The 20,758-nt window shown below is 40.7% G+C and overlaps 1 protein-coding gene across 3 annotated transcripts in view; it reads left to right on the forward strand.

Moving 5' to 3' along the window:
• Window positions 1-1,814: 1,814 nt before the first annotated feature.
• The window catches only part of cyc (basic helix-loop-helix ARNT-like protein cyc), a 92,921-nt gene continuing 73,977 nt past the window's right edge, over window positions 1,815-20,758 (forward strand). The window contains exons 1-4 of one of the 3 annotated variants that reach the window (XM_053795052.2): window positions 1,815-2,101; window positions 10,468-10,600; window positions 11,329-11,394; window positions 11,753-11,984. In XM_053795052.2, the coding sequence (XP_053651027.1) occupies window positions 10,494-10,600; window positions 11,329-11,394; window positions 11,753-11,984 (405 nt within the window). In that variant the 5' untranslated portion in view covers window positions 1,815-2,101; window positions 10,468-10,493. The remainder of the gene's footprint in view (window positions 2,102-10,467; window positions 10,601-11,328; window positions 11,395-11,752; window positions 11,985-20,758) is intronic. The other 2 variants (XM_053795044.2, XM_053795035.2) reach the window with 2 other exon arrangements.

Here is a 20,758-nt window from a genome sequence, read left to right on the forward strand (position 1 = left end):
AAAGATATCCAGATGTTGCACGTGTCTTAACTTTCAGATATTCCTTACATGGGATTATCTCTTCCCCATAAAGATAATGATAACTGTAAATAAAACATATTCAGCAGTCTTTTCAAGGCAAAAAAAAAATAGATTGTTACCTAAGATGTGGATTGACAGGATTTTTTTTAGAATGTGTGCATAGACTTCTCCGTGTGTATACAGTTTGTTGTCAGCAATCGAAAGTTGGAGAGCTGCCCTTACTTTTCGCCCTGTCCATGGATCGAACTCGGATCTTCCATTTGTAAACTGAATGTTCTGATCATTGAGCTACAAATCACCATGCGAAGCTTCATTTAGGGTTCTTATTTTCAGTTGTTCATACCGGCATATGAAAGTCTTTTAAAGTATTTATATAATACAACGATATAGCTTCTAACATAATTAAAATATTATAGTTATTTTTTTGCTTAATGTAACAGAATGATTACAGCAAATTACATTTACTGGAGCGGATTTGTTTTAAAAAATATATAAGGTTATGTAAATGTTTATTATGGACTGTGCGCTTGTCTGATGTACGACAATAAGAAAATTATTCGAAATTTAAACCCCCCACCATCCCGACCTTGGCTACTCACATTAATTATAAATTAACCTGTTTTATGTTATTTTAGGTTATAATAGTGTTGAATAAGCATTTGCAAACAAAAAATGTTTAACAAAAAATAATAATGATGGTGATGGTAATAATAGTAATTAATAATAATAATAATAATAATAATAATAATAATAATAATAATAATAATAATAATAATAATAATAATAAGAAGAAGAAGAAGAAGAAGAAGAAGATCCCCCACAAAGCCTTCCCCCCAATAAAACTCCACTAGCCCCCAAAAATCCACTATTTTCCCCAGAGCCCCAAAGAGAAAATTTAACTTAGCTTTATGTATAGGAAAGACCCTTTTGGTGTAAGCGTGAAAGATAGGGTGCATTAAAGGTTGGTGAGGGAAGCGTCATTAGGGAGAGGAAGTGTCATGACTTATTAAACCCGGCTAGTTCTAGTACTTCTAGTTTAATATCTTTATTATGCACCCCATACCCATCTCTAGGCTGGAATATAGCTGTACACTAACGCCCCCTTTCAAGGCAAACGAAAGTGGAGACCTGGAGAATATACAGATAACTTTCATGGCACATATAAGGCACCTAAATTACTGGGAATGGTTGAATCTCCTTGATTTGCATTCTCTGGAACAGAGGAGAGAAAGACACATGATAATATACTTGGAAAATCCTAGCGGGACTAGTCCCAAATCTGCACATGAAAATCACTGCCTACGAAAGCAAAAGACTTGGCAGGAGATGCAACATCCCCTTATTGGAAAGCAGGGCGCCACGAGTCTGCTAAGAGACGATATAGTAAGTGTTAGGGCCCCAACACTGTTCAACTCTCGGCATACATAAGGGGGATTACCAATAGACACCTGGCTGTCTTCAAGGAGCTGGACAAGCATCTCCCTCAAGGGAGGTTCCTTGACGCTGGTGAGGGGGCCCTTGATCTAAGGAATTGGGTCTGTGCTCCAGTTCCCTGAATTAAGCCTGGATACCTTCCATTATCCCCCTATAGGCGTTGGATAATCATACGGATTTAGAGCTTTCCCGTTATAAAAATAATGGGCAAGCATCTAAAATCAGTACCTGACCAGCCGGGTTGTGGCTCGTACGATGATTTTTACGTGCGGCCAGCAGTAACAGCCTGGTTGATCAGGCCCTGATCCACTACAAGGCCTGGTCACGGACCGGGCCACGGGGGCGTTGACCCCCGAAACCCCCTCCAGGTATACCATAAGAACAGTCAGTGTAACTACACTTTAAGGGCCCAATGGAGCTAAGTCACTGACATTCTTTTGTGTACCTGTGTGTAAATAAACTTCCAGTGACAGCTACGATAGTTTAGTGCCGCTGGGTTAGACAGCTGCTGGAGCAGCAGCAGCTGATGTACTGTGTGCTGCTCAGGCCACAAACATTTTTTTTATAATGGAAAGTTTGAGTCTTAGAAGAGAAATACTTCAGTTTGGTGCCTATTACCCATGGGTATGAGGTTCTGCCATCTAAGGTAATTAGGCACTGTTGAGTGTGGTGTGGGTAGGTAATAGTTGAGCCATGTGTCTGGGAGCTAGCTAGGTGACAGGCACTACAGGATTATTAACCCGGTGGATTAGTGACCCACGTTAACCCAATAAAGCCACTGTCATTAGATTGTCTGGCTTATTTCTACTGGGGTCCTTTAAACTCGTACCAGGGATTGAACCCCTGTCCTGTGTGTGAGTTTCAGTTTAATATGTTTATTATGCACCCCATACCCATCCTGTGGGCGGTAGTCAAAAGATTACAGAGGTACATAATTGGTCCAGGGACTGGACTCCAAAGTTTTGATAGCTGAGCAAGTTACAAAGGTAATGAACTAGATCTGGTCATAATCATGACCAAGTTACAAAGGTAATGAGCTCCAGGTAGAGCTGGTCACACTCATGAATAATTGCAAAGGTAATGAATCATAAACACATTAATCATGAGAATTTACAAAGGTAATGAGCTCCAAGTAGAGCTGGTCAAAATCATGACAAGTTTCAAAGGTAATGAATGATAAACACGTTATCACATGATTACAATCATAGACAAATTACAGAGTAATGAGCAGTTAACAAACATAGCAGGGAATTCATCCATTGCCCCAACAACAGATGTTGCTAGGTGCCTGTCTCTCCTCGGCAGACAGCCATTGCAAACAGCAGCAAGTTGCCCCGGGATCTGCTGCTTGCACGAGCACCATCGACCCTCCCCAAGAGGTCCAAGAAGCCAGTGGCTCCGTTAGCAGCCCGATGGAGAGCTGTGTGTGAGCTGAGACATTATCAATGGAGGGAGAGGAGTAATATAAGTCCAGTGAAAATATGGCACAGTCTGATTATATTGGCTTTATTGGGTTATCCTGGGTTATTGACCCACTAGGTTAATAATCTAATAAAATTTTCTTCAACATAGGAGAGACCCTCAAGTGAGGGTCCTTGATACCAGTGATCTAAGGAACAGGATCTCAACTCCCCCTTCTTACATCGGACCTGAATGACTCCCTTTCTCCCAGGTGCTGTATTATCCTTTTGGATTTAGCATTCCCCCATGAATGCAATAATACAGCCTCTCCTCGCTTTGCGACATACTCGTTTACCAATGACTCGGACTTACGATGGGGTCTCTGACCAGTATGCATACCTAAATAATAAATATTAGAGCTGATATCCTCTATTCTGTTTATTACAACATACAGTATGCTACTGTATAAACATTTAAAAATATACTAGAAATATTATAAATAGTGCAAAGATGACAGTGAAACAATATCAAAGATGGTTGACACAAACCCACTACCACTATAGTATGCTCCTCACTTAGCAACGAATTCATTTACTGACATAGTATTAGAAATGGAACTCCATCGTCAAGTGAGGAGAGGCGGTAATAATAACCCTGGCCTGGTGGCTAAAGCTCTCGCTTCATACAGTGAGGGTCTGGGTTCGATTTCCAGTGAGGGTAGAAACATTGGGCATGTGTCTTTACACCAGTGTATGTTCACCCATCAGTAAAATGGGTACCTGGGAAATAGTCGACTGGTGTCGGTTGCATCCTGGGACAAAACTGACCTAATTTCCCCGAAATGCTCTGCATAACAAGCAGCTTTCTATATAGTAGTACATATATCATTGGTGTTAGCTAGGGCTGTATACCATGTTTTTTTTTTTTTTTTTTTTTTTTTTTTTTTTTTTTTTTCAACAAGTCGGTCGTCTCCCACCGAGGCAGGGTGACCCAAAAAAGAAAGAAAATCCCCAAAAAGAAAATACTTTCATCATCATTCAACACTTTCACCACACTCACACATTATCACTGCTTTTACCTGGAGTTTACCTGGAGAGAGTTTCGGGGGTCAACGCCCCCGCGGCCCGGTCTGTGACCAGGCCTCCTGGTGGATCAGCGCCTGATCAACCAGGCTGTTGCTGCTGGCTGCACGCAAACCAACGTACGAGCCACAGCCCGGCTGATCAGGAACTGACTTTAGTTGCTTGTCCAGTGCCAGCTTGAAGACTGCCAGGGGTCTGTTGGTAATCCCCCTTATGTGTGCTGGGAGGCAGTTGAACAGTCTCGGGCCCCTGACACTTATTGTATGGTCTCTTAACGTGCTAGTGACACCCCTGCTTTTCATTGGGGGGATGGTGCATCGTCTGCCAAGTCTTTTGCTTTCGTAGTGAGTGATTTTCGTGTGCAAGTTTGGTACTAGTCCCTCTAGGATTTTCCAGGTGTATATAATCATGTATCTCTCCCTCCTGCGTTCCAGGGAATACAGGTTTAGAAACCTCAAGCGCTCCCAGTAATTGAGGTGTTTTATCTCCGTTATGCGCGCCGTGAAAGTTCTCTGTACATTTTCTAGGTCGGCAATTTCACCTGCCTTGAAAGGTGCTGTTAGAGTGCAGCAATATTCCAGCCTAGATAGAACAAGTGACCTGAAGAGTGTCATCATGGGCTTGGCCTCCCTAGTTTTGAAGGTTCTCATTATCCATCCTGTCATTTTTCTAGCAGATGCGATTGATACAATGTTATGGTCCTTGAAGGTGAGATCCTCCGACATAATCACTCCTAGGTCTTTGACGTTGGTGTTTCGCTCTATTTTGTGGCCAGAATTTGTTTTGTACTCTGATGAAGATTTAATTTCCTCATGTTTACCATATCTGAGTAATTGAAATTTCTCATCGTTGAACTTCATATTGTTTTCTGCAGCCCACTGAAAGATTTGGTTGATGTCCGCCTGGAGCCTTTCAGTGTCTGCAATGGAAGACACTGTCATGCAGATTCGGGTGTCATCTGCAAAGGAAGACACGGTGCTGTGGCTGACATCCTTGTCTATGTCGGATATGAGGATGAGGAACAAGATGGGAGCTAGTACTGTGCCTTGTGGGACAGAGCTTTTCACCGTAGCTGCCTCGGACTTTACTCTGTTGACGACTACTCTCTGTGTTCTGTTAGTGAGGAAATTATAGATCCATCGACCGACTTTTCCTGTTATTCCTTTAGCGCGCATTTTGTGCGCTATTACGCCATGGTCACACTTGTCGAAGGCTTTTGCAAAGTCTGTATATATTACATCTGCATTCTTTTTGTCTTCTAGTGCATTTAGGACCTTGTCGTAGTGATCCAGTAGTTGAGACAGACAGGAGCGACCTGTTCTAAACCCATGTTGCCCTGGGTTGTGTAACTGATGGGTTTCTAGATGGGTGGTGATCTTGCTTCTTAGGACCCTTTCAAAGATTTTTATGATATGGGATGTTAGTGCTATTGGTCTGTAGTTCTTTGCTGTTGCTTTACTGCCCCCTTTGTGGAGTGGGGCTATGTCTGTTGCTCAGAATATAACAGTTTAGAAGCATATACGTATAGAGATACACAACATATCCCTCCAAACTGCCAATATCCCAAACCCCTCCTTTAAAGTGCAGGCATTGTACTTCCCATTTCCAGGACTCAAGTCCGACTATATGAAAATAACCGGTTTCCCTGAATCCCTTCACTAAATATTACCCTGCTCACACTCCAACAGATCGTCAGGTCCCAAGTATCATTCGTCTCCATTCACTCCTATCTAACACGCTCGTGCACGCTTGCTGGAAGTCCAAGCCCCTCACCCACAAAACCTCCTTTACCCCCTCTTTCCAACCCTTTCGAGGACGACCCCTACCCCTCTTTCCTTCCCCTATAGATTTATATGCTTTCCATGTCATTCTACTTTGATCCATTCTCTCTAAATGACCAAACCACCTCAACAACCCCTCTTCTGCCCTCTGACTAATGCTTTTATTAACTCCACACCTTCTCCTAATTTCCACACTCCGAATTTTCTGCATAATATTTACACCACACATTGCCCTTAGACAGGACATCTCCACTGCCTCCAACCATCTCCTCGCTGCTGCATTTACCACCCAAGCTTCACATCCATATAAGAGTGTTGGTACTACTATACTTTCATACATTCCCTTCTTTGCCTCCATAGATAACGTTTTTTGACTCCACATATACCTCAACGCACCACTCACCTTTTTTCCCTCATCAATTCTATGATTAACCTCATCCTTCATAAATCCATCCGCCGACACGTCAACTCCCAAGTATCTGAAAACATTCACTTCTTCCATACTCCTCCTCCCCAATTTGATATCCAATTTTTCTTTATCTAAATCATTTGATACCCTCATCACCTTACTCTTTTCTATGTTCACTTTCAACTTTCTACCTTTACACACATTCTCAAACTCATCCACTAACCTTTGCAATTTTTCTTTAGAATCTCCCATAAGCACAGTATCATCAGCAAAAAGTAACTGTGTCAATTCCCATTTTGAATTTGATTCCCCATAATTTAATCCCACCCCTCTCCCGAACACCCTAGCATTTACTTCTTTTACAACCCCATCTATAAATATATTAAACAACCATGGTGACATTACACATCCCTGTCTAAGACCTACTTTTACCGGGAAGTATTCTCCCTCTTTTCTACACACCCTAACCTGAGCCTCACTATCCTCATAAAAGCTCTTTACAGCATTTAGTAACTTACCACCTATTCCATATACTTGCAACATCTGCCACATTGCTCCTCTATCCACTCTATCATATGCCTTTTCTAAATCCATAAATGCAATAAAAACTTCCCTACCTTTATCTAAATACTGTTCACATATATGCTTCAATGTAAACACTTGATCTACACATCCCCTACCCACTCTGAAACCTCCTTGTTCGTCCGCAATTCTACATTCTGTCTTACCTCTAATTCTTTCAATTATAACCCTACCGTATACTTTTCCTGGTATACTCAGTAAACTTATTCCTCTATAATTTTTACAATCTCTTTTGTCCCCTTTCCCTTTATATAAAGGGACTATACATGCTCTCCGCCAATCCCTAGGTACCTTCCCCTCTTTCATACATTTATTAAACAAAAGTACCAACCACTCCAACACTATATTCCCCCCTGCTTTTAACATTTCTGTCATGATCCCATCAGTTCCAGCTGCTTTACCCCCTTTCATTCTACGTAATGCCTCACGTACCTCCACCACACTTACAGTCTGCTCTTCTTCACTCCTAAAAGATGGTATACCTCCCTGGCCAGTGCATGAAATTACCGCCTCCCTTTCTTCCTTAACATTTAAAAGTTCCTCGAAATATTCTCGCCATCTACCTAATACCTCCCTCTCCCCATCTACTAACTCCCCTACTCTGTTTTTAACTGACAAATCCATACTTTCCCTAGGCTTTCTTAACTTGTTTAACTCACTCCAAAATTTTTTCTTATTTTCATTAAAATTTCTTGACAGTGCCTCTCCCACTCTTTCATCTGCTCTCCTTTTGCACTCTCTCACCACTCTCTTCACCTTTCTTTTACTCTCCATATACCATGTACATGTAGTAAATGAAGATATTATTTTTATATTATAGTGTGTTGAAACATAGTAAACATAAGAACTTGATAAGCAATACAAAAAAAGACCAAATTAATCACTGTAGCATTTTTAACCAAACAAGGCAGGCCAGATTGGCCAGGTGAAAATTTAATCAGTGTTCATAAATGCAGTACTAAAGGCAGTATTAAGACAAATTATGGGTATGCTGTTAGTTTAAATTCATATGGGTTTAGTAGTTTTCAATATAATTCATGGAAAGCCCCTTAGTTATGCAGAGGATTTCAGGCAAGCTTAAACCTAACTTAAATCTGGAAGGACTACAGTATCTTGCATATATGTATATGAGATAATAATGATTTTTGCAGTAAAATAGATTACATGAACATTAAACAGTTATACATGAAGCAGATAAAATCATGTTACATGGAAATAAGAACACTTACACTACAGCCTTTCCTCACTTAGCAGCGTACTCGTGTACCAACGACTCAAACTTACAACAGGCTCTCTGACCAGCATGCTTTTTTTTTTTTTTTTTTTTTAATAAGTCGGCTGTCTCCCACCGAGGTAGGGTGACCCAAAAAGAAAGAAAATCCCCCAAAAGAAAATACTTTCATCATCATTCAACACTTTCACCTCACTCACACATAATCACTGTTTTTGCAGAGGTTCTCAGAACACAACAGTTTAGAAGCATATACGTATAAAGATACACAATACATCCCTCCAAACTGCTAATATCCCAAACCCCTCCTTTAGAGTGCAGCCATTGTACTTCCCATTTCCAAGACTCAAGTCCGGCTATATAAAAATAACCGGTTTCCTTGAATCCCTTCACTAAATATTACCCTACTCACACCCCAACAGATCGTCAGGTCCCAAATACCATTTGTCTCCATTCGCTCCTAACGAACACTCTCATGCACGCCTGCTGGAAGTCCAAGCCCCTCGCCCATAAAACCTCCCTTACCCCTTCCTTCCAACATTTTCGAGGACGACCTCTACCCCGCCTTCCTTCCCCTACAGATTTATACGCTCTCTGTCATTCTACTTTGATCCATTCTCTCTAAATGACCAAACCACCTCAGCAACCCCTCTTCAGCCCTCTGACTAATACTCTTATTAACTCCTCACCTTCTCCTAATTTCCACACTCCGAATTTTCTGCATAATATTTACACCACACATTGCCCTTAGACAGGACATCTCCACTGCCTCCAACCGCTCCTCGCTGCTGCATTCACAACCCAAGCTTCACACCCATATAAGAGTGTTGGTACTACTATACTTTCATACATTCCCTTCTTTGCCTCCATAGATAATGTTTTTTGTCTCCACATATACCTCAATGCATCACTCACCTTTTTTCCCTCATCAATTCTATGATTAACCTCATCCTTCATAAATCCATCCGCTGACACATCAACTCCCAAATACTGTATCTGAAAACATTTACTTCTTCCATACTCCTCCTCCCCAAATTGATATCCAATTTTTCTTTATCTAAATCATTTGATACCCTCACCACCTTACTCTTTTCTATGTTCACTTTCAACTTTCTACCTTGACACACACTTGCATACCTAAATAATGTATATTAGAGCTGATTTCCTCTATTCTGATTGTTACAATATACAGTACACTACTGTGTAAACATTTAAAAATACATATACCAAAAATGTTATAAATGATGTAAAGGTGACATTAAAATAAAATCAAAGATGGTTGACACAAACCCACTATCATTATAGTATGCTCCTCACTTAGTGACGAATTCGTTTACCAACATGATATTAGGAACATAACTCCGTCGTTAAGTGAGGAAAGGCTGTATATTAAAATTATTCCATTAACTCAAAATAAATTTCAGATAAAATTACAATAAGAGTGAAACTAGTTATCTGTATTATTACAGAATGTGATGTGATAGTAAAGCAGGGTCCACCTGTACATGTAAGTATAGGTGGGCCCTGCTTTACAATGCTTCACTTTACAGCATTTCCCTAATACAGCAGTTTTCAGTTATACCCATTCCTCATTTATTTAGGCTTCCTACAATAAATACATTCACCACTCACTATAAGCTAAGTACAAAAATATTTTAAGGTAAGTAATGTGTGTACTGTACTATATATGCATTTTTTAGGTCTAGCTCTATTGCTCACTTAATATATGATAGTGTAAACATGTTATCAGGCTTTTATATGCATTTGAAAGTGAAAAAGAAGGCTATGGAACCTAACCTTCTGTATAAGCTGGACCCTCCTGTATATAAGACATTAATGATATTCACAGAAGAAATGATTCCGTGAGAATGACTCATTGTATATGGACAGATAAAGTCCTAGCAAGGTGCATGAGAATAAGAATACTAGGCAGTGTTTTACACATTCCCTACCTTTCCCATAACCTCCTCCTCCTGCATTGCATTTTTAACCATAGTGTTTGATTAACATTATTTGCTACTCTACAGTATTTAATGTTTGTAAGAAAAATATGAATAGATATTTTGGGAAAACTTGTCTATGAATATTTGTTAATATAATCACATTACTGTATCTTATGAAAGTTTCCTTTAGCTCTTAAAACTACATAAATTTTTAAGCTGGTAGTGTATGTGGTAAATCCTGTGACCTATACACAGTGCTGTACTGTACCATACTTTGAATTTCTGTACAGTGTGAGGAATTCCACTCTGCATATTATGTATTAAATATATACAAAACAAACAGGCATTCAGTATATATATTGAATACATATTATACAAAGAAACATTCCTCACAACAGTGTATCTGCTAAGTCACAACTAGTGCATAAGATTGGGAATGGAAACTAGCTGACGTTTCATTTCAACTCGTTAGTGGTCTAGGATAAACCAAAATGTTTTTCAGTTTCCTTTTCCAATTTGTGAGATAGTATTGTGCCAAAAAATGAGTAACTTTATATGAATCTAAACATATTTTTATTTACAGTGTTCCAAAGGTGGTAATAAAACAAGATGTTTGGGATCAGCAACTTTGATTTCCCAAAGTATCGGTCTGAGTGCAATTCTGTGGCCTCCTTTTCTTCTGATGGTGGTTCTAAAAAGAGGAGAGGATCGTTTATGTGAGTAGTATAATAAAATGACATTGATTCTGAGTTTTATGAAGTTTAAGACTAGTATAATACACAACTAAATTCATTATTGAACCCAGTGTGTAAACAAATGGATTGATTTGAAGTACAGTGCAGTACAGTGGACTCCTGGCTTAGGATATTACTATTTCATTCCAGAAGTATGTTCAGGTGCCATTACTGAACGAATTTGTTCCCATAAGGAATATTGTGAATTAGATTAGTCCATTTCAGACCCCCAAACATACACGTACAAACGCACTTACATAATTGGTCGCATTGGGAGCTGATCGTAAAGCGGGGGTCCACTGTACTTCTGTATTCTTTCGACTTCTGTCCACAGAATGGGTATGGGGTGCATAATAAAACCATGAAATTAATTTTTATTGTATGAAACCCAAAGCCTGTGTGGGTTATTTAGTTTTAATCATACAGTTTACCTGTAGATTGTTTAATACAATAAATAATTTTTGAGATTCCAGTTTCCTTGTATTAGCTGAACAAAATGCAATTTATGATCTATGATTTTCATTATTTTTTAAGTGATTTGTATTTTCAGATGTCATCTGAAAGTTTATAAATTTTATGAATTTGAAGCCTATAATTAAATATACCAATAAATAATGAAGAAAATTTTATTAGTTGTGTAATGCTATAAACAATAAATATTTAAAATAAATTAAATGGATTAATACAGTGAATACCCCTTCTTTCCTCAGTGATAGTAATGATGATGATGGGGATAACATTAAAATTCCGAGAACAGCAGGAGATTGGAATAAAAGGCAAGTTGGATTTTTGGCTTAATTTCTTTATTGCCTTATGGTAATTGATAACAAATTATCTGTATGGTATATAATTCTTCTCCACTTCCATGGGAAAATGGAGAAGAATCCTTCCTCAGTAAGCCATGCATGTCATAAAAGGCATCTGCAGTGCTGGGAGCAAGGGACTAGTAATCCCTTCTGTATAAATTTCTAAATATAAAAAGAAGAAAAAACATTCATTTCTTTTTGTTTAGGTCACCCTGCTTTGGTGGGAGATGGTCAGTGTGCTAAAAAAAATTATGCAGTACAGTGATGTGCTATATAGAATTCAGATCTTCGATAAAGAAAAATTTGTAATTAAAATGTTTCTTTCCAGACAAAATCACAGTGAAATTGAAAAACGGAGACGTGACAAGATGAACACGTATATCATGGAACTGAGTAGCATTATTCCTGTGTGTACCTCGCGAAAGCTCGACAAGCTTACAGTTCTCCGAATGGCAGTTCAACACATGAAAATGCTGCGTGGATCCCTTAATTCTTACACTGAGGGTCATTATAAACCAGCATTCCTCTCTGATGATGAACTAAAAAATTTGATATTACAGGTGAAGTTTAAAAGGTTTTTACATATGTTAATTGTTTTTTGATGTTGGTAAAATTAATTGGATTAGTGAAAATAAAAACTTTGGTACATATAGCATTTTCATATGGAAGTTTAATTCCACTTTAAATGAAATATAAAGTAAATGTAATGAATGTCTAGATTGATCATTGTGTTGAAGGTTTTCATAAGTCATGGTACAGTGGACCCCCGCATACCGATTTTAATCCGTGCAAGAGGGCTCATTGGTATGCGAAATAATCGGTATGCGAATGAATTTTCCCCATAAGAAATAATGGAAATCAAATTAATCCGTGCAAGACACCCAAAAGTATGAAAAAAATTTTTTTACCACGTGAAATATACATTTTCCTACACACAAAGAGAAGGATACATGCACAATAGTAGAGTAGTACATGCACAGTATATATTGTGCATGTACTAGTCTACTAAATGAAGAATAAATGACACTTACCTTTATTGAAGATGCAGCAATGACTGATGAGACACTGTGTCCTGGGAGTGCCTTTTCCTCCTGAGTACTGTAGGTCCTGTTTGGTATTTTCTTCCAGAACATGCCTTATCACACTGTGTATGTCACTACGATTCTTAAATCTCTCAAACCAACCTTTGCTGGCTTTAAATTCACCAATACGAGCACTAGTTCCAGGCATTTTTCCCTGTTCACCTGGGTGTTAGTCGACTGGTGTGGGTTGCATCCTGGGAGACAAGATTAAGGACCCCAATGGAAATAAGTTAGACAGTCTTCGATGACACTGACTTTTTTGGGTTATCCTGGGTGGCAAATCCTCTGGGGTTAATTGTTTCTTGGTATATTCTCAATAAGCCACACCAACAACAGTGCTACAGCAGCAGCAGACGATGCTACAGCAGCAGCAGACGATGCTACAGCAGCAGCAGACGATGCTACAGCAGCAGCAGATGATGCTGCAGCAGCAGCAGACGATGCTACAGCAGCAGCAGCAGCTGACAGTGCTACAGCAGCAGCAGACGATGCTACAGCAGCAGCAGACGATGCTACAGCAGCAGCAGATGATGCTACAGCAGCAGCAGCAGCTGACAGTGCAGCAGCAGCAGCTGTACCACCAATAGTAGCGATGGTTGATTGGGGTTTATTATACAACCTGGCCAGCTCGGAGACACGCACTCCACTTTCATACTTATCAATGATCTTTTTCTTCATCTCTATAGTAATTCTCACCCTTATTGCTGTAGGGTTGGCACTAGAAGCTTTCTTGGGGCCCATGGTCACTTATTTTCCAGATAAAATCACCAAAAACACTGTAATAATACGAAATGTTACGATTGTATGCTTGGATGCTACCGCGGAGGCTGGCTGGTAAACAATGCCACCGGCGGAACATGTGAGACTGGCTAAGGCGCACATTGGACGCGTCTCGGACGAACAGCGGTGAGCGGGTTTTTGAGCGGTATGCGAGGCAAAATTTTTGCGATTAAAGTGAGCGGTATGCGGAATAAACGGTATGTGATGCCAACGGTATGCGGGGGTCCACTGTATATAGGTCAACTTGTACCATGGTGTATGGCATAATTGTATTGTTGTGTGGTAGATATTTATAGTATTTAGTGAAGAAATTAATAGTACTGTAAAATAAAACCTTGATATAATGGGCAGAATATTAGGCCAGACAAATGTTCAGTGCAATGAACTAAGTCTGCTACATTGAGATTTTGACTGTTAATGGTAGTCTCTGTGTCTCGTAGGCTTCCCGTACATTAGACAGTCCAGGTCGCATCTACGCATACGTTCGGTACATTTCACATTATCCCAGTGTTTTTAGTGCTTGTAACTACAAAATAAGTCACCATGGACCCCAAGAAAGCGTCTAGTGCCATCCCTGTGGTAAAAAGGGTGAGAATTAGTATAGAATTGAAAAAAAGAGATTAAGGAAATGTGTGCAAAGTGCCTTGAAGTGCAAACCTTTATGGATGAAAATCACCCTCACACAGCTATTGCAAGCCATGCTGGTGACTATTACAATGGCAATGTTGTGAACCACTTTAGACAGATCATAAGGAACAAGAGGTACAGAGTTCTATGGACAGATGTGTTGTGCGACAGAGGTCCAGTGACTCTCAAGCTGGTCCTAGTGGCATTAAAAGAAGAAGGGAAGTAACCCCGGAAAAGGACTTGATACTTTCAAGTCCTAATGGAAGGGGATTCCCCTTCTAAACAATAAGTTCGACACTCTCCCTCCTCCCATCCCATCAATCATCACCATATCTTCATTAAAGGTAAGTGTCATGTATTCTATTGTTAGTAGAGTACTACTAACTGTGCATGTCTTCTTCAGTTTTTGTGCATTAAACTTAATATTTCATGTGGTAAAACTTTTTTTTCATACTTTTGGGTGTCTTGCACGGATTAATTTGATTTTCATTATTTCTTATGGGGAAAATTAATTCACCTTACAATAATTTTGGCATACAATGACCTCTCAGGAACAGATTAATATCGTATGCCGGGGGTCCACTGTATATACGTTCTTACCGCTAGTGCCCCAAACGTATATAAATGTTTTATTTTTCCTGCCTTCAAATATGGCATGATTGGCCTGAGATGGCTTGTCAGCACAGAATGGGTCATAACACTCAGTGTGCACTGTATTAAAAAATCTGGGACCACTTAGTACCTTGTGGGAGCACCAGTTCAAATGAACGCCAGCTAGAGCAAACAGCATGGCAAACACCTGGGATTCACTGATTTCATGTAGTATTAACTCTCCCATTTTAAGAGGAAAGTGATGTTGACCCCGAGTTTAGTGGTTTTGAGGTGGATGTGGCCATAAGTAGTCGAGGAAATATAAAAAAAACTCGATAATAAGCCATTTGCAACATTTATGCAACACCCTTTCAGAATGTCTTATAACCTATGCCCTAAGTAAAGAGAAACAATTCTGGAACGTAATACTCGTTCAGCAGGCTGGCTGGCTGTCTGACTGGCTGATTGGCTGGCTGGCTGGCTGGCTGACTGGCTAATTGGCTAGCTGGCTGGCTGGCTGGCTGGCTGCTGGCGGTCTGGCTCCGTTTGTTTGTCTGTGTCTATGTCTGCCTGTCTGTCTCTATTTCTGTCTCTGTCTATCTGTCTCTATCTCTGTCTATCTCTTTCTGTCTCTGTCTATCTCTGTCTCACAGGTACACATAAATACAAGTATACATAGTGTAAATTACCAAGAATAACCCAAAAAAATCCAGACAGAGTACTATACTCTGCTTGAAGATATGAGTAAACATGATGCAGTCTTGTGGCTCTCTCTGAGACAGAGAGCTAGACAGATAGATAGTTAGACAGGGAGCTTGACAGACAAACAAATAGACATGTTTGTGTGCCAGCGAAAACAAAGCGAGGGCCGATGCTCATCAAATGTCACCTATAATCTTATCAAGTATTATCACCGCACCCTCGCGTATGCTCATCAAATATCAGCTGTTATCTAATGTTATATCATCACGTCACTGTCAGGGGTGGACTGAGGCTTGTTTTTCATGCTGCAAGGGAACTTATTATTAAGTCGTCTTCGTCGTCTTCGTCGTTTTCGTCGTCGTCTTCGTCGTCTTCGTCGTCGTCTTCGTCATCTTCATCGTTTTCTTCTTCTTCTTCTTTACTTCCACATATCCAAAACACTGCTGGGGACCTATAAATACTTTGTATATATTCCAAGACAATAGTAAATGGCCAAGGCAGGTGTAAATGTCCATTTGTCAGTGTGTTCGTGACAACTTGAATTTAATTTCAGTACCTAATACTAGTGTCAGAACAAAGATTGGTTATGAAATGACAAGAACTACTATAAATTGTAATAATCAGAACATAAAAATTATATACCTGGAGTTTACCTGGAGAGAGTTCCGGGGGTCAACGCCCCCGCGGCCCGGTCTGTGACCAGGCCTCCTGGTGGATCAGAGCCTGATCAACCAGGCTGTTACTGCTGGCTGCACTCAAACCAACGTACGAGCCACAGCCCGGCTGATCAGGAACCGACTTTAGGTGCTTGTCCAGTGCCAGCTTGAAGACTGCCAGGGGTCTGTTGGTAATCCCCCTTATGTATGCTGGGAGGCAGTTGAACAGTCTCGGGCCCCTGACACTTATTGTATGGTCTCTTAACGTGCTAGTGACACCCCTGCTTTTCATTGGGGGGATGTTGCATCGTCTGCCAAGTCTTTTGCTTTTGTAGTGAGTGATTTTCGTGTGCAAGTTCGGTACTAGTCCCTCTAGGATTTTCCAGGTGTATATAATCATGTATCTCTCCCGCCTGCATTCCAGGGAATACAGGTTCAGGAACCTCAAGCGCTCCCAGTAATTGAGGTGTTTTATCTCCGTTATGCGCGCCGTGAAGGTTCTCTGTACATTTTCTAGGTCAGCAATTTCACCTGCCTTGAAAGGTGCTGTTAGTGTGCAGCAATATTCCAGCCTAGATAGAACAAGTGACCTGAAGAGTGTCATCATGGGCTTGGCATCCCTCGTTTTGAAGGTTCTCATTATCCATCCTGTCATTTTTCTAGCAGATGTGATTGATACAATGTTATGGTCCTTGAAGGTGAGATCCTCCGACATGATCACTCCCAGGTCTTTGACGTTGGTGTTTCGCTCTATTTTGTGGCCAGAATTTGTTTTGTACTCTGATGAAGATTTAATTTCCTCGTGTTTACCATATCTGAGTAATTGAAGTTTCTCATCGTTGAACTTCATGTTGTTTTCTGCAGTCCACTGAAAGATTTGGTTGATGTCCGCCTGGAGCCTTGCAGTGTCTGCAATGGAAGACACTGTCATGCAGATTCGGGTGTCATCTGCAAAGGAAGACACGGTGCTGTGGCTGACATCCTTGTCTATGTCAGATATGAGGATGAGGAACAAGATGGGAGCGAGTACTGTGCCTTGTGGAACAGAGCTTTTCACCGTGGCTGCCTCGGACTTTACTCTGTTGACTACTACTACTCTGTGTTCTGTTAGTGAGGAAATTAAAGATCCATTGACCGACTTTTCCTGTTATTCCTTTAGCATGCATTGTGTGCGCTATTACGCCATGGTCACACTTGTCGAAGGCTTTTGCAAAGTCTGTATATATTACATCTGCATTCTTTTTGTCTTCTAGTGCATCTAGGACCTTGTCGTAGTGATCCAATAGTTGAGACAGACAGGAGCGACCTGTTCTAAACCCATGTTGCCCTGGGTTGTGTAACTGATGGGTTTCTAGATGGGTGGTGATCTTGCTTCTTAGGACCCTTTCAAAGATTTTTATGATATGGGATGTTAGTGCTATCGGTCTGTAGTTCTTTGCTGTTGCTTTACTGCCCCCTTTGTGGAGTGGGGCTATGTCTGTTGTTTTTTGTAACTGTGGGATGACCCCCGTGTCCATGCTCCCTCTCTATAGGATGGTAAAGGCTCGTGATAGGGGCTTCTTGCAGCTCTTGATGAACACTGAGTTCCATGAGTCTGGCCCTGGGGCAGAGTGCATGGGCATGTCATTTATCGCCTGTTCGAAGTCATTTGGCGTCAGGATAACATCAGATAGGCTTGTGTTAACCAAGTTCTGTGGCTCTCTCATAAAAAATTCATTTTGATCTTCAACTCTCAGTCTGGTTAGTGGCTTGCTAAAAACTGAGTCGTATTGGGACTTGAGTAGCTCACTCATTTCCTTGCTGTCATCTGTGTAGGACCCATCTTGTTTAAGTAAGGGCCCAATACTGGACGTTGTTCTCAACTTTGATTTGGCATAGGAGAAGAAATACTTTGGGTTTCTTTCGATTTCATTTATGGCTTTTAGTTCTTCCCGCGATTCCTGACTCCTATAAGATTCCTTTAGCTTAAGTTCGATGTTTGCTATTTCTCTGACCAGTGTCTCCCTACGCATTTCAGATAGATTGACCTCTTTTAGCCGCTCTGTTATTCTTTTCCGTCGCCTGTAAAGGGAGCGCCTGTCTCTTTCTATTTTACATCTACTCCTCCTTTTTCTTAGAGGAATACGTCTTGTGCATACATCGAGTGCCACCAAGTTAATGTGTTCTAGGCATAAGTTGGGGTCTGTGTTGCTTAGTATATCTTCCCAGCTTATATCGGTTAGGACTTGGTTTACTTGGTCCCACTTTATGTTTTTGTTATTGAAGTTGAATTTGGTGAATGCTCCCTCGTGACTAATCTCATTTTGTTGGTCTGGGGCTCCGTGCATACATGTCTGAACCTCAATTATGTTGTGATCTGAGTATATTGTTTTTGATATGGTGACATTTCTTATCAGATCATCATTGTTAGTGAAGATGAGGTCTAGTGTATTCTCCATTCTAGTAGGCTCTATTATTTGCTGGTTTAAATTGAATTTTGTGCAGAGATTTAAAAGCTCGTGTGAGTGTGAGTTTTCATCAGAGCTGCCTCCTGGTGTTATTACTGCAACAATATTATTTGCTATATTCCTCCATTTTAGGTGCCTTAAGTTGAAATCCCCCAGGAGCAAGATGTTGGGTGCAGGAGCTGGAAGATTTTCCAGACAGTGGTCAATTTTAACAGCTGTTCCTGGAATTGCTGGGATGTTGCATCCGGAGGCTTATAGACTACCACAATGACTAGGTTTTGGTTCTCGATATTTACTGCTAGAACTTCCACTACATCATTTGAGGCATTAAGCAGTTCTGTGCAAACAAGTGACTCTGCAATGTACAGGCCAACCCCCTCCCTTTTGCCTGTTCACTCTGTCACATCTGTATAGGATGTAACCTGAGATCCATATTTCGTTGTCCAAGTGATCCTTTATGTGGGTCTCAGTGAAAGCCGCGAACATTGCCTTTGCCTCTGCAAGCAGTCCACGGATGAAAAGTATTTTGTTGTTTGTTGCTGGCTTTAGACCCTGTATATTTGCAAAGAAGAATGTCATCGGACTGGTGGTATTGTTGGTACTTGGGGGTGATTTTTTTTCCGGCATTAGTATCTGTATCTGTTGGTTTGGAGTGGAGGCCATCGACTGTGGTTCCACTACAGGAATGACTGGATTTGGTGTACAATTTCTGCCATTTCCTGCCAGTTTTTTTTCCTTCCTGGCACTAAAAAACCTCTCCCTCTTGAGTGGCTGTGGCTACCCAGGTTTTCCCATGGCCTGGATGTTTTGTATCTTTTTGTCCCCTTTAGATGGTATGCCTGGCAATTTAAGTTATAGCACAGTCTTTCCTGTACTGAAGTGGTACACAGTTCAGGGTGAAAAAGCTTACAGGAAGGGAGTTTGCATTTTCCTGTTGTCATATGGGCACTGCATTTTCTAGGGTGGTCATAGTTGCACGTCCCATCTGATTTTCCAGATTTCCCATGTCTGCAGATACCAAGTGCATAGTATGTGCACAGGCTTGGTTTCCGTTTGCCTTGGGTTTCTGTGACTGTATTCCCTGTTGGTGCATGTTTACCTGTCTTATTCCTATCCTCCCTAGCACCAACAATGGAGCTCCCACCAGTTGTTTTTGGTAATATATCCTCACTATTGCTAGTGGAGTCCTCTTGTTTGCTATTTCCTGTTGTATTTCTAGTTTGCAATATTGGTTTTATCTTATCTTTGACTACACTTGTTTCCCCACTACGGCTCCTGTCCCCTATGAGGTCATTTATATGCATTCCTTCCTGCGTATAGTTCCCGACTACCTGGACAAAATCTCCAGCTTCACCATTACTGTCTCCCAGGACAGCACCTCCAGCTTCACCATTACTGTCTTCCAGGACAGCATCTCCAGCTTCACCATTACTGTCTCCCAGGACAGCACTATCAGCCCCACATTTACTGCCTACAAGGACATCACCTCCAGCCTTACAGTTTCTGACTACATGGCCAGTATCAAGGGCAGTACCAGCCAGCCCAGACTTTTTATGTTCCCATCTGTTGTAGAAAGCTTCCAGGTTGTCTATGAAAGCAGCTTTGATGTTATCCTCTTTTAATACCTTTGTGATTTTAGTCCACAGATTTATCTCCTTTGGGCATACCCAAAAACACTTCCCTGTTTTAATACTGCTTGTAGCTAGTTCTTGGATATCTGCACAAGAGGCGTGACACCAATTTCCACAAAAATGACAATTTATCCATGTGGAAGCCCGTTTGTTTGATTTATTGCAGACTACACACAGCTTCATAATGAATTGAATGGTTGATTTACTGTAATTCTACTAGCAACCTCTTGAATACTCTATTAATAACCTCCTTAAATAAAGCTCTAGCTATCTGTATTTCTATTTCTAACTGTACTTGTATATCAGGACAGCTTACCGGAGTACGCTCCTGGAGTTTGCCTGTTTTATATTTATTGTTTGTGTTTTATAAGGGCGCCCACAACCCCATCCATTTACAGTCTGCTTTATTGTCCAACGAATCTGTTTGAAACCGGTCGAGGGTTCGGTCCAGTCGAGGGTTCGGAGCCAGTCTGATCTGATCAGTGGGTCACTTATTTAAAGCATACTGGTCGGTGATTTGGGCTAACACATGAAGGATCTACTGGAAATTATCTACCCGAGTAATATGTGATTTGATTGATACAAAAGTATAACTTGCGTGTTGAAGAACCGGTGACTGCTGGCAACTCCTACAGTGACGAACGGTCGAGCCTCAACCCTTGTTTATCAATCGCTGTATCTAGCTTTTCTAGTTTTTCTTTTTGGCCTCCACCACAATAAATGCTATATTATCACTATAGTAGTAGTAGGTTGGTAGACAGCAACCACCCAGGGAAGTACTACCGTCCTGCCAGATGACTGTGAAACAAAAACCTGTA

The sequence above is a fragment of the Cherax quadricarinatus genome, chromosome 37 (genome assembly GCF_038502225.1).
Source record: "Cherax quadricarinatus isolate ZL_2023a chromosome 37, ASM3850222v1, whole genome shotgun sequence".
In the NCBI taxonomy this organism is placed as follows: Eukaryota; Metazoa; Arthropoda; class Malacostraca; order Decapoda; family Parastacidae; genus Cherax; species Cherax quadricarinatus.